Raw genomic sequence first — 12,339 nt, 5'->3', positions numbered from 1 at the left:
GCGACCATCCTCTCCCTTCTGGACAATATCAAAGCCTAGCAGTTAATCCAGTGAAGCTTGTGCAGGAGTTTATGGTTATCACTTAAGCCGGACACCCACCGCACACTACGCGCGTAAGTGAAGCCTAGTTGAAGTACTGTTATTACAACGGCAGCGGGCGACGTCCTCTACACCAGATGTGAACGCGTCGCGAAACGGCTGCGAAGCTTGTGCGACACAAGCGAACTGAAGCGTAGTTTTTCGCTTCTGTTCTATTTTTATGCTTGTCGCGCCTCATGATGACCTGTTTATACACAGAAATATGCTCTAAAATGCTAGGTATACATGCTCTGATTTATATTTCATCCTTATATTAGGCTACTGGGGGCGTGTCCCTAGTTCCCTCCCAGATATTTTATAAGCAGCTAAAAAATACAAGCCTTTTCGTTTTTGTATTATCCTTGCAGAAAAAAAAAAAAACAACAACAAAAAAAACGAACCTGGGAAAAAGGCAAACTTAGTTTCCCTATCTTATTTTGTGGAGGGGGTGGGGTAAATTTGAAAATACACCACAGAAAGACGTAACCTATTGAATGATGTAGAAGTGAATGCACCGAGCAGCGGTTTGTTAGCTCAAGTGTTGGAAGGTAGTTTTTAACCAACCATTGCTCAGCCTATTTGACTTCTCCGATGTCTTCATTCGCCGTGCTTTCAAAAAGGGCTTGTTAATAAAAATCAGATAATCCACAGAGCTTTAAAAAATCAGATTATTTAGTGGTCTTGTGATGAAAATGCACCTATTTTATAAATTAAGTTGTAAGCAAGCCTTCATTGCACTTGTACTTCAAAGCTTCCGGTGTTCATGGCGTTGTGGTGTTCATATCCCTTCAAGATTAAACTGTTACGCTATCTTTTTCATGATTAGCTGATTTTACTAAATCTGATCCTATAAATGTTTTGACGTGAATGACAAGACAACACGGGAATTCCCAATGGTTGATTACGGATTATTTATTATTATTATGATCATTACATATTCTTCATGAAATTGGCACGCTTGTTAACCAAGCAAATAAATGAATACAGTTTGAGGTTGATTATTATGCAGGCTACGTTGCGATTTAAGCTTATGGTAATTCTTTAAAGCGTTTACTTTCTCACGAATTTACATGAGTTAACGAAATATTAACAAATTAACAAACTGAAAAAGGTCTCTCACCAAGTATTCACTTAACCCATAATCAACAGTCGTGAACAGACATGAAATACACGATGTTATCCCACTGCAGACTGCGAGAGCTACTAGGAATATAGCCGTGCTGCTTTTAACACAACGCAGTCTGCTGCGTGCTCAAAACAGTAGGTGGCAGCAAAGCAAGACGCCCGTCAACGTGCAGTCTACAGTAAGATCAGAAGAAGAAGCAGAGGCAGAAGCAGAAGAAAACAGAAGAGGAACGAATAAAGGTACGTGATTCGCAAAACAAAATAGCAGGTAGTTGTTTACAGTAAGTGCTGTGCCTGTTACTAGATATACACGTGTACTCTTATCTAAAAGGCTAACTGGCTAGTTCGCTTTTTAACGACGACAATGCTGTAATAGAACAAGGGCAAGGTAAATGAACAAGCCAGCTAAGCGAGTGAATTCATCGGCACCTAGCTAGAAATAGCATCAGAACTAGAATGAATAACTAGAAGTAATAACAATCTATACTAGCGAACGTTAGCTAATAGCGCTGGCTAATAATAAGCTGGTACGCAGAATGATCTGGTGCATATTCGGCGTTATCTATATGGACCTGACATTATGGCAGCTAACCATTCGGTAGTAATCTCATAGTTCGTTGCCTAAGCTATGAGGCTACCTAGGGACTGTTTAAAAAAAACTACGTTTTATTTGGCTGTATAAGTCAGCCAGCTAATTTTGTCTACAAGTAGAGTTAACCTAGCCAGTAGCAGTGCGAGTTATCCTCATGTTGTGATATAGCTAGCTAGATACTTGGCTAACGTCTAGCCAATTTGCTTAAAGTTGGAATAACAGGTCTTTGTATTTTGGGTACCGTGTGTTATGGTACATCGTGGGGCTTTCTCAAAATTTCACATTCATTAGTGATTCATCACTGAGTTTTATTGCTGAGCTTGTAGAGATTGGGTGTGAAAAATATCACATACAGAAGGCCTATCTATCATAGCTGCTAACGTTGCACGTAACTAACAGGCCCTCAGGCTGTTCAGCTTTGAACACAGTCTCTCAATTTCTGAACGGTGGGCAGAAGTGCAACCATGATGAATATGAATGCATTTTAGAATGCAGCGGGTTGTTGTGTGGCAGAACCTGCACACACCGAGAAAGGGGGAACAAGCTCAAGTGCTTCCGTCCCTCATCTGTGATCTAACCTTACACATGTAGTTCACGCGCAGACTGCAGTACTGTCCAAGCTGGGCTGGTTTTAGGTTTGGCGCAGATTCAGTTCTTTGATCTTTTAGAGCAGGTGACAGAAACGCCGCGTGTCCGTTAGACTCGCCAGTGCATTCCTGTGATTAGGTTTGTGCTGTCGCAAAGGAGTCTGGGAGATAGGTGCTATTTTTTCCTCCTTCCTCAAATGATAAGCATTGATAAGCTGAATGTCTGGCCTATTTTCTTCATCGAACATCCATACTGGACTTTGCTTCGGGATCTCACTGACATTCAGTCACAACTGATCGCTTCTTTGCTAGGTTCTGGGAGTTTTATGTTGAACATTTTTAGTGATTTTGCACTGCAGCTGAATTCTGGGCAACGGATGTAGCTGTTCAGACTGTAGGTAGCGAGAACACTGGAGATTTGAGTTTATAATGCTGTTGTCATGGCGATATTGGGGGTATATGATCCAGGGGAGCAGATGACTGTATATTTTCTATGGTATCACTGTTCCATCTTTCCGAGGCCAATGGCTGTGGCAGTCTCTGCATAGTTTATCTGGCAGAGGCCCAAAAGAAGCATGTGCCCAATTCAGTAACTTTCAGAGGACGCACGGTCACGTCCTTGCCCTCCTGCACTAACGAATGGATCTGCAGCCATGAGATATGTCTACTGTTATGTGTGGGCATTTTATAACGTGGGGAAATGTAAATGTGATTACGATATGAAGGTCTATACAGTTTGTGGATTTAGGAGAACTATGTGCGGCTATAACCAGTTTGAAAGGGTACACTGTATGATGTGTTTGTGTGTCTGGCTCTTCACTGTAGGGTTGGGACCAAGTGCTGTCATTATGAAGACGTGTAGCACTGTTCGAAGCTTCAGGCTGACACCGGCTTTGCTGCTGGTCATCCTTCTCTGTGAGGTCATCACCCAGGCGCATGCCAGCAAGGTAAAATTTACACGCTCGGACTGTACCACTTTAACAGCGGGCATTATCTACACGCTCGGACTGTACCACTTTAACAGCGGGCATTATCTACACGCTCGGACTGTACCACTTTAACAGCGGGCATTATCTACATGCTCGGACTGTACCACTTTAACAGCGGGCATTATCTACACGCTCGGACTGTACCACTTTAACAGCGGGCATTATCACAGCTCGACTGTACACTTTAACAGCGGGCATTATCTACACGCTCGGACTGTACCACTTTAACAGCGGGCATTATCTACACGCTCGGACTGTACCACTTTAACAGTGGGCATTATCTACTTTCCCACCCATTGTTTTTAGATGATGTTCCAAGGCTCTGAGGAAACGTAACTCTCAGCCCAGGTCCTAATAACTGTTCTTCTTTTGGCACTCAGCTCACATTGTACCACCTCAACACCTGCTACTCTTTTGAGACCTTGTATTGTGACACTTCAACACCTCTCAGTTACTGTGCTATTTCAACAACAGTTACTGGCACAGCAATATGATTCAAATCCAGCACCACGCACACATGCACACGCACACACACACACACACACACCACGCATGCACAAATGCGCTCGCACACACACACACACACACACAGGCACACACGCATGCACACACACACACAACACGCATGCGCCCACGCGCTCACACACGCACATACCACATACACACACACACACACACCAGCCTGCTGTATGCTAGTGGAAGATTGAAGTGTACCAAGCTTTACAGTGTATTTATAGTAGGGGACCTGAAAGCTATGTATGTCTGCACCATAAACATGGGCTTCCTAGCCAAGTATTTGAGTTTAAACTTAGTAACGTCAGTAGCTGTATGCTGTTCCTGAATATATTACAGTTGCTAAAAATTTATAGCAATGGAAGCAAATGGTGCATACTATAGGTCACAATCAGTAGGGTAATGCGTTTCCATTTTAGGTTTTCTTGGCACACACTAAGTTTAGAAGGCTGTTCCATAGGGCAACCTGTAGATGGCGATATCTCTACAGCAAAGAGTGCAGTACCGCAAACATGATATGAGGGTTTTGACTCTGTTTTGATTGACTGAACATCCAGTTGCTGTTAAAATGAAACAAACGCTCATTTCATTATTGGACTTCCTCATTCGTCTGGCCCCTTGCAGAGTCTGTGGTGACGCTGATCACTTCTCCTGAGTTCAGCGTTTCCTCCAGTCCGCGGCTGTTTGTTAATGCGGCTTATTGCTGTTTATGAACCTCCTCTGCAGAGCTTTGAAGACGTGCGCTGCAAGTGCATCTGTCCACCGTACAGGAACATCAGCGGGCACATCTACAACCGGAACGTCTCGCAGAAGGACTGGTGAGAACGCCCTTTCCCTCCCGCTCACTGCAAATTACACAAACCACGCCCACACCCTGCAGCCAAGCAATTACCAAGCAACTCACTCAGCCATTAAGCAACAACCACCCACACCTGCAGCTGTAAAGCTTATTACCATAGGCCACACCCTCACCCTGCATACATTAAAGCTAATTACCATAAGCCACGCCCACACCCTGCAGCTGTAAAGCTTATTACCATAAACCCACTCTAAAGCCTGCAGCTGCTTATGAAAATGACCAGAACCAGACCCCTACACTGAAGCTATTTCTGCAAGTGGTCATAATCTACGTCTTGAGTGTGTGCGCTTCCCTGTGTGTGCGTGCTTGTGTCTGTGTGTGCGTCTGTATGAGTGCGTGCGTGGGGGTGTGTGTCTGTGTCAGTGCGTGCCTGCTTATGTGAGTGCGTGTGTGTCTGTGTGTGTGTGTGTGTTAGGGCTGTCAAAAAATATTCAAAGTTCGAAAAATATTCGAAAATCTTTTTTTTTTTTTTTTTTAATGTTCAAACCTAAATTTGAGCATTCGAATATTAGTTTTGGATCCCGCGTTTTGTAATTAACATGAATACACAGGCTTTCATTTCATACGGCGAATCATGTTCATGCACGCAAAGTTCATTTCCTGAATGTTACTAATGTTACTTCCTCTGTCAACAAAAACCGTTCTGCCCTGGACCCAGGCAAGTGGATCGTCTGGTTTTCCTTGCCAATAACCTCCGGTGATACTTTCAGCTCCATGGACACCTAACATTACTCGTCAGCTAGCCTCACAAGCCAGTCTCTTTTTTCACTTCGTTCAACGGATCTGGTTAACTAACAATTTAGGCTAAATAATGTCCCCATGGCAGGCTATGTTTCCTTTCTGTTCTGAGGATTTTGATAAAATTGGATGATGAAAGAAGTTAAACTAAACAGAGTAAGTAATTTATGTTGTTGTAGGCTACACGTATTAGCCGTTTGAATAGTTTTTGTGTTAAGAAATGAACAGGGATTTCCTATAAACAATCATTCCCCTATTATCGTGATTAATAAATGCCGAGTTGTGGCAAATTACATCCACGAGAAAGTGCTTTATTCATTTGCACATTAGGCTATAGAAGCGTCAGGGGGCTCATACTAAGACAATAAGCAGCTTATTTTTGTATTATATGCAAATGATATTCAAATATATTTGAACTCTAACTAATTACAAAAGCTAATATTCAAACTCAATTTCATGGCACTTTTGACAGCACTTTTGACAGGTGTGTTGACTGTGCTCTCTCTCTCTCCTGCAGTAACTGCCTGCATGTTGTGGAGCCCATGCCTGTGTATGTGTGTGTGTGTGTGTGTGTGTGTGAGTGTGTGTGCACACAGCTGTGTTGACTGTGCTCTCTCTCTCTCCTGCAGTAACTGCCTGCATGTTGTGGAGCCCATGCCTGTGTGTGTGTGTGTGCACAGCTGTGTTGACTGTGCTCTCTCTCTCTCCTGCAGTAACTGCCTGCATGTTGTGGAGCCCATGCCTGTTGGGCGTGTGTGAGGTTGTGTTGCCAGCAAAGGTTGAGCGCCTCCACTCAGTACTGCAGTCACTGCTCGGCATGTTCTGAGCCCCTGCTGCGCCGTCACGAGTCGTGCAGCCGATGCCTGTCATGCGCAGTCCATCACGAGCAGTGCAGGCATCACACAATCAAGGTACTGAGTCAGTGCTACAGTCTGATTCACTGAGTCAGTGCTACAGTCTGATTCACTGAGTCAGGACTGCGGCCGATTCACTGAGTCAGTACTGCGCCCGATTCACTGAGTCAGTACTGCAGCCCGATTCACTGAGTCCGTGCTACAGTCTGATTCACTGAGTCAGTACTGCAGCCCGATTCACTGGTCAGTGCTCAGTCGATTCACTGAGTCAGTACTGCAGCCCGATTCACTGAGTCAGTGCTACAGCTGATTCACTGAGTCAGTACTGCAGCCCGATTCACTGAGTCAGTGCTGCAGCCCGATTCACTGAGTCAGTACTGCAGCCGATTCACTGAGTCAGTACTGCAGCCGATTCACTGAGTCAGTGCTGCAGCTCGATTCACTGAGTCAGTGCTCGCCTCTGATTCACTGAGTCAGTACTGCAGCCCGATTCACTGAGTCAGTACTGCAGCCCGATTCACTGAGTCAGTGCTACAGTCTGATTCACTGAGTCAGTGCTGCAGCCCGATTCACTGAGTCAGTACTGCAGCCCGATTCACTGAGTCAGTGCTACAGTCTGATTCACTGAGTCAGTACTGCAGCCTGATTCACTGAGTCAGTGCTACAGCCTGATTCACTGAGTCAGTACTGCAGCCCGATTCACTGAGTCAGTACTACAGTCCGATTCACTGAGTCAGTACTGCAGCCCGATTCACTGAGTCAGTGCTACAGCCTGATTCACTGGGATTGAATCTGTGGGAACAGTGCTTTCATTGTACAGTGACTGCAACGGCTGGGAAAGTTAAATTTTAAATAGAATTATTTTCCACATCCCTTTTCCATCTTCCACTTCCTTTTTCACATTTTTCCCCTTCTCTTTTTTGGTCTTTTTTGGTTCTCTTCTTTTAACTACAAGTAAGACTAAGGACATTGTGGTTTGATTGTTGGTGTCCCCTCTCCCTCCCTCTGTTTCCCAGGTAACCATCATTATCTACCTGTCTGTGGTGGGCTCGCTGCTGCTCTATATGCTGTTCCTGCTGCTAGTGGATCCACTGATCCGTAAACACGACCCCTATACTCAGCCCCTGCAGAACGAGGAGGACACTGAGGTACACACACACACACACATACACACACACACACACACACACACAACGCGTATACACAGCCCCTGCAGAACGAGGAGGACACTGAGGTACTGTATACACTCACACACAGACACACACACACACACACACACAAAACCTCTATACACAGCCCCTACAGAACGAGGAGGACACTGAGGTACTGTATACACTCACACACAGACACACACACACACACACACACAAAACCTCTATACACAGCCCCTACAGAACGAGGAGGACACTGAGGTACTGTATATACACACACACATACACACACACACACACACATAACCCCATACACAGCCCCTACAGAACGAGGAGGACACTGAGGTACTGTATACACACACACACACACACGCACACACACACCCAGCCCCTGCAGAATGACGCTCACTCCAGGTGGTATTACAGCAGTGTCTGAGTGTGTGCTCTCTGTCTCTCTCTCGCCCCCTGCAGGACATGCGGCCGCAGGCGGAGGGTGCGGCCGGGCGGGGGAACACGGTGCTGGAGCGTGTGGAGGGGGCACAGCAGCGCTGGAAACGGCAGGTCCAGGAGCAGCGCAAGACCGTCTTCGACCGACACAAGATGCTCAGCTAGACCTTCTCAGTGCCCCTTCCACCCTGACCCACAATCCCTCCCCACCTGTCCCACAATGCACCTCAGCCCTCACCCACAATGCCTCTCCACCTGGCCCACAATGCACCTCAGTCCTCACCCACAATGCCTCTCCACCTGTCCCACAATGCACCTCAGCCCTCACCCACAGTGCCCCTCTTCCCTTATATTATCTTATTTTTATTTTATCCAGATATTTTAATTTAAAGGCACGATACTTGTCCCACAGTGCCTCTCCCCCTTCCCACAATGCACCTGAGCCCCATCCCACAGTGCCTCGCCCCTTCCCAAAATGCACCTGAGCCCTGTCCCACAATGCACCTCTCACCATCCCGCAATGCACCTGAGCACTGTCCCACAATGCACCTCTCCCCATCCCATAATGCACCTGAGCACTGTCTCACAGTGCTGCATCTCCAGAAACCCCCTCAGCTGTGCCCAGACTCACCAGCAGTGTCAGCACTCCATCAGTGCTTGTCATCTCGGATAACGTTCCCTCAGCGCTATTATAATATTATCACTGAGGCGTCAGCTTTACAGCTACATTGCGTTTCCATGGCACCCACGGATATGTGATATCCAGTGCCGTTCACCACTTATGTCATAGTTCTGTTTTCTCCAAAATCATCTCAGTGTGCATTTTTTTGCAGAACGAGTCTCACATCCCATAATGGTACTTCCCTGGGGCCATTACTGCTGTTTTAAAACTCATACGGCTGGTTCCTAAGCAGCGTTTAATGCAGAGTTTAACGATAGCACTGTGGGGCAGTGGCATGTTGTCTGAGCTGAAAATGGCAGGATGTCAGTTGTGCTGCTTGTCTGTAGCGGTGCACTGATAGCCTGATTTGCCTTTATCTGTGTTTTGCTCCTGGTTGTTTGACTTAAGTGGGTCTGGGAGATTTTAAGGGTAATCATTTATCCATGAGCCTAGTGCCATTTCTGCAGCTCGGTTTTTATCCTGTAATTCAGTCCTCCTGCAGGTAGAGTCCGCTAGCCCTCCTCATTAAAACGCATGTAACAGAATAATTGAGAATCACCGAAATCGTCTCAGTTGGTCAGTTTTATATGGTGGTTATTGGGACATGGACTTTATTCGGTGATTCTATATTTGGTTGCTTTGTCCATAGAATTTTCAAGTCATGCTTACAGGTAATGTAATGCCACCTCTGTCATTTCATATTTATTTACAGCCTGTTCTCTTACATATTTAAAATAGGTGGATACTGGGACATTTAGTGTTTTTAAACCGAATTTCAGGCCATCAAATCAGACTGCAGGAAAAACGTAATATTCTGACTGTCAGAATATATTGATTTCTTGACCAACCTCACTGAGGGAGAAGAAAAGTAGGATGACACACCAGGGTTCCTGAGAGACCTCTCCACTCCATCACATACACTGGAAGGAAGTCATAGACAAAAATTAACAAGACGTTTTTTTTTCTTCTATTTTTAAAACCAGTACGTAAGCATAGCCTGGCTAAAAGTGACCGGTGCTTTGACATGTAAGCGCTGACACTGCAGCCAGTACAATCTGTAAGATAAGTAATACAAAGAAAAAGCTTTCCTTTGAATGTCATAGAATGTGAAGCACTTTTTTAAAACGTCACTGCACAGTGGCTTTAAGGGTAGAGTTTAATTGGTTTGACTTTTGTATTTGCACCAAGCTTGGCTACTGTACTATCTTTAATATCAACGGTAATCGTATTGTAACGGAATCACGTCGTCTTCTGTGCTTTGGTCAGGACGATTTTAAAATGGCGTCCATCTCGGATGAATGTGAAATGGGCGCATGGCTCTTCGCGGTCGCTTGGTTTGTGAAACGCTCTGTTCTGCGCTGCACGCCTGTGCTCTTTGGCGGTGACGGTGACGCGAGCTGGCATCCCGTACCCAGAAGACTGGGTGCGCTGTCCCGGCTAACGTTTGCCCCCCCCCCCCCCAACTGCCATGCTTCCCTCCTTTTCCAACGGTAGCTGGGATTCCGGGCACTCCATTCCGTTTCGTTTGTTTTGGTCATGTGACTCTGCTGATTCTAATGTCCTAATAATAACTTATATGAGAGTCAAATCACTGTTTGAGTTTTTCCAAAGGCTCTACAATCTATTTATTATTTTGTTTTCTGAATAATTTATTGTGAATGTTGTTGTTCTTATCGTGTTTGTTCAAGTTTTGCAGCCTTTTATTTACAGTATACGCATGCATACACATTTAAAAAAATGATTATTGCATTGTATTTTGCCTTTGTATTTGGTTTTATTGAAATTATTTTATAATTTTTCATCTCATAAAATGGGTCTGGGAGTTTCTTGAAGGTAAAATTGTTTGTGTTAAGATTTAAAGATGTGACATTCCTGCTTGGCAAACAATAAAGTACTGTCTCTACAGCCAAAAAGTTTTAAGTTTTATTTCAAATTTTTGAGGGGAAATACCATGCATGCCTCAAGTTTATATCTTCTTTCAATCATTTGATTTTCCTTGCAGTTCACTTGGTACTTCATAGCATATTCTTTATATACATTATATTGTTGAAATAGTTTGGACAAACATCTGAGGAAATGTTTAAATAGATCAGTTCAGGTAGCACACGTGACATTCTTTTAACACAATCACCAGCTGTCTAAAGGGTTATATCTTATCTCAACTCCTTCAAAGTGCCTATTTTATTTACAATGCTGTAAAAAATGTAAGGCTCCTCCAACTAAAGAATTGTAACTGGTTACAATGCATTTTTTGAGTTGGTGCAACTTTGCTTGTCAGGCATTTTATGTTGGCACAGCAACCATAAATAAGTTGTATTAACTCAAATTGTGCTGCTCAGTTAACAGGTCCAGTAAAATATTTATAGTTAAGTGAACTGCATTTTATAACTCCATTCCAATACGAAAGCAAAAGTAAAACTGCAAGCAGCAGTGAAGGGGACCAGGCACTCAAAGTCAGAAACGCATATGCGTTTTCTTAGTGAGGTGTCAGCTTAGCAAGTTTCAAATGTCTAAAAACACAGGTGTGTAGGGAATTTTCCCATAATTCTCTATTGCGCTAGCCTGGCACTTAACTGGGTTAGTTCTTTACGGCTGTACTCAAGATGGAGTTGTAAACACACACGCCAAGTTTCATACCTTTGTGTCAAACTGTTTGGAATTTATTTGCTTCTTGATAAAAAGCCTCGCCCACATGCAAACTCATCGGATTGCCGCAGGCACATTTTTAAGCACAGCAACATATTTTATATGTATCTTTTAAATAATTTTAAAAGACATTCGCAGGTGCATGCTATAATTTACATTTTTCCACTCAGCCAAACTGTATAGGAGAAGATACATTTTAAGGTAGTCCAATCCATAATCAAGGCTTGAGGCAAATTTACTCTATGTAAAGGGGGATCTCGTGACAGTAGTTACTGGCGCCTAAGTCAGACGGAGCAGGACCTATCATTGTTTAATGTGTGGGAATTCAGTTGACTGCTATAGCATGGCCAGTCGGCATCAAATTAGGTCATTGGAGGCTTGGAGTCACCATTTTTAAATTTGCATGTGAATCTACATTACATTACATTACAGGCATTTAGCAGACGCTCTTATCCAGAGCGACTTACACAACTTTTTTTTTTACATAGCATTTTACATTGTATCCATTTATACAGCTGGATATATACTGAAGCAATTTCGGTTAAGTACCTTGCTCAAGGGTACAACGGCAGTGTCCTACCCAGGAATCGAACCTGCGACCTTTCGGTTACAAGCCCAGTTCCTTACCCACTGTGCTACATTCCGTCCCTATCTAACAGGTGAAAGACAGAAAAGTGGCATACAAACAAACAAGATCCATAATGGCCACCAATTCAATGTGGTGGTGACCAAAACATACACAGCCATATTCATACTCTGGGGATTAGTCAAGGTAGTAAGTTACAAATGTCAACATAAAAGCAATTTTTTTTTGTCATTTTTGTTTTTTCATTTTTAAAAATTAATCTATTGCACCACTCAGTGGTTGAACCAGGCCTATTTTTTGGCATTGTACTCAGGATGGAGCTATCAATAGAGACACAGTTTAATCACTTCATGTCTTTGGGATTTATCAGCTTTTTTGGTGAAAAGCCACGCCAACATGCAAATTCACTGGCTCCCTTTTTTTTTTTACAAAATTCTAAATGGCAGAAAATCTAATCACACGCCCTTCCCTTGCTCTATGAGAGGAGAGGAAAAAAAGAATTTTGATTCTAGG

At 43.9% G+C, this 12,339-nt stretch overlaps 1 protein-coding gene across 1 annotated transcript; it reads left to right on the top strand.

The window, feature by feature from the left end:
- The first annotated feature begins 1,311 nt into the window (after window positions 1-1,311).
- tmem9 (transmembrane protein 9) lies at window positions 1,312-10,507 on the top strand. The gene is made up of 7 exons (XM_064299949.1): window positions 1,312-1,443; window positions 3,208-3,329; window positions 4,611-4,702; window positions 5,999-6,036; window positions 6,322-6,392; window positions 7,352-7,483; window positions 7,958-10,507. Exons 2-7 carry the CDS (start codon window positions 3,231-3,233, stop codon window positions 8,096-8,098), a joined length of 573 nt encoding a protein of 190 aa, XP_064156019.1. The 5' UTR covers window positions 1,312-1,443; window positions 3,208-3,230; the 3' UTR covers window positions 8,099-10,507.
- The last annotated feature ends 1,832 nt before the right edge of the window (window positions 10,508-12,339 follow it).

Source organism: Anguilla rostrata, chromosome 11 (genome assembly GCF_018555375.3).
Source record: "Anguilla rostrata isolate EN2019 chromosome 11, ASM1855537v3, whole genome shotgun sequence".
In the NCBI taxonomy this organism is placed as follows: domain Eukaryota; kingdom Metazoa; phylum Chordata; class Actinopteri; order Anguilliformes; family Anguillidae; genus Anguilla; species Anguilla rostrata.
The sequence above is the reverse complement of the archived record's forward strand: the minus strand, read 5'-3'. Positions and strand labels throughout refer to the sequence as shown.

Coding starts and splice junctions, on each gene's coding strand:
- tmem9 (XM_064299949.1), top strand. CDS start 3,231: ATGAAGACGTGTAGCACTGTTCGAAGCTTCAGGCTGACACCGGCTTTG. Junction 6,037..6,321: donor GGAGCCCATGCCTGTGTATG/TGTGTGTGTGTG, acceptor CCCTGCTGCGCC/GTCACGAGTCGTGCAGCCGA. Junction 7,484..7,957: donor AGAACGAGGAGGACACTGAG/GTACACACACAC, acceptor CGCCCCCTGCAG/GACATGCGGCCGCAGGCGGA.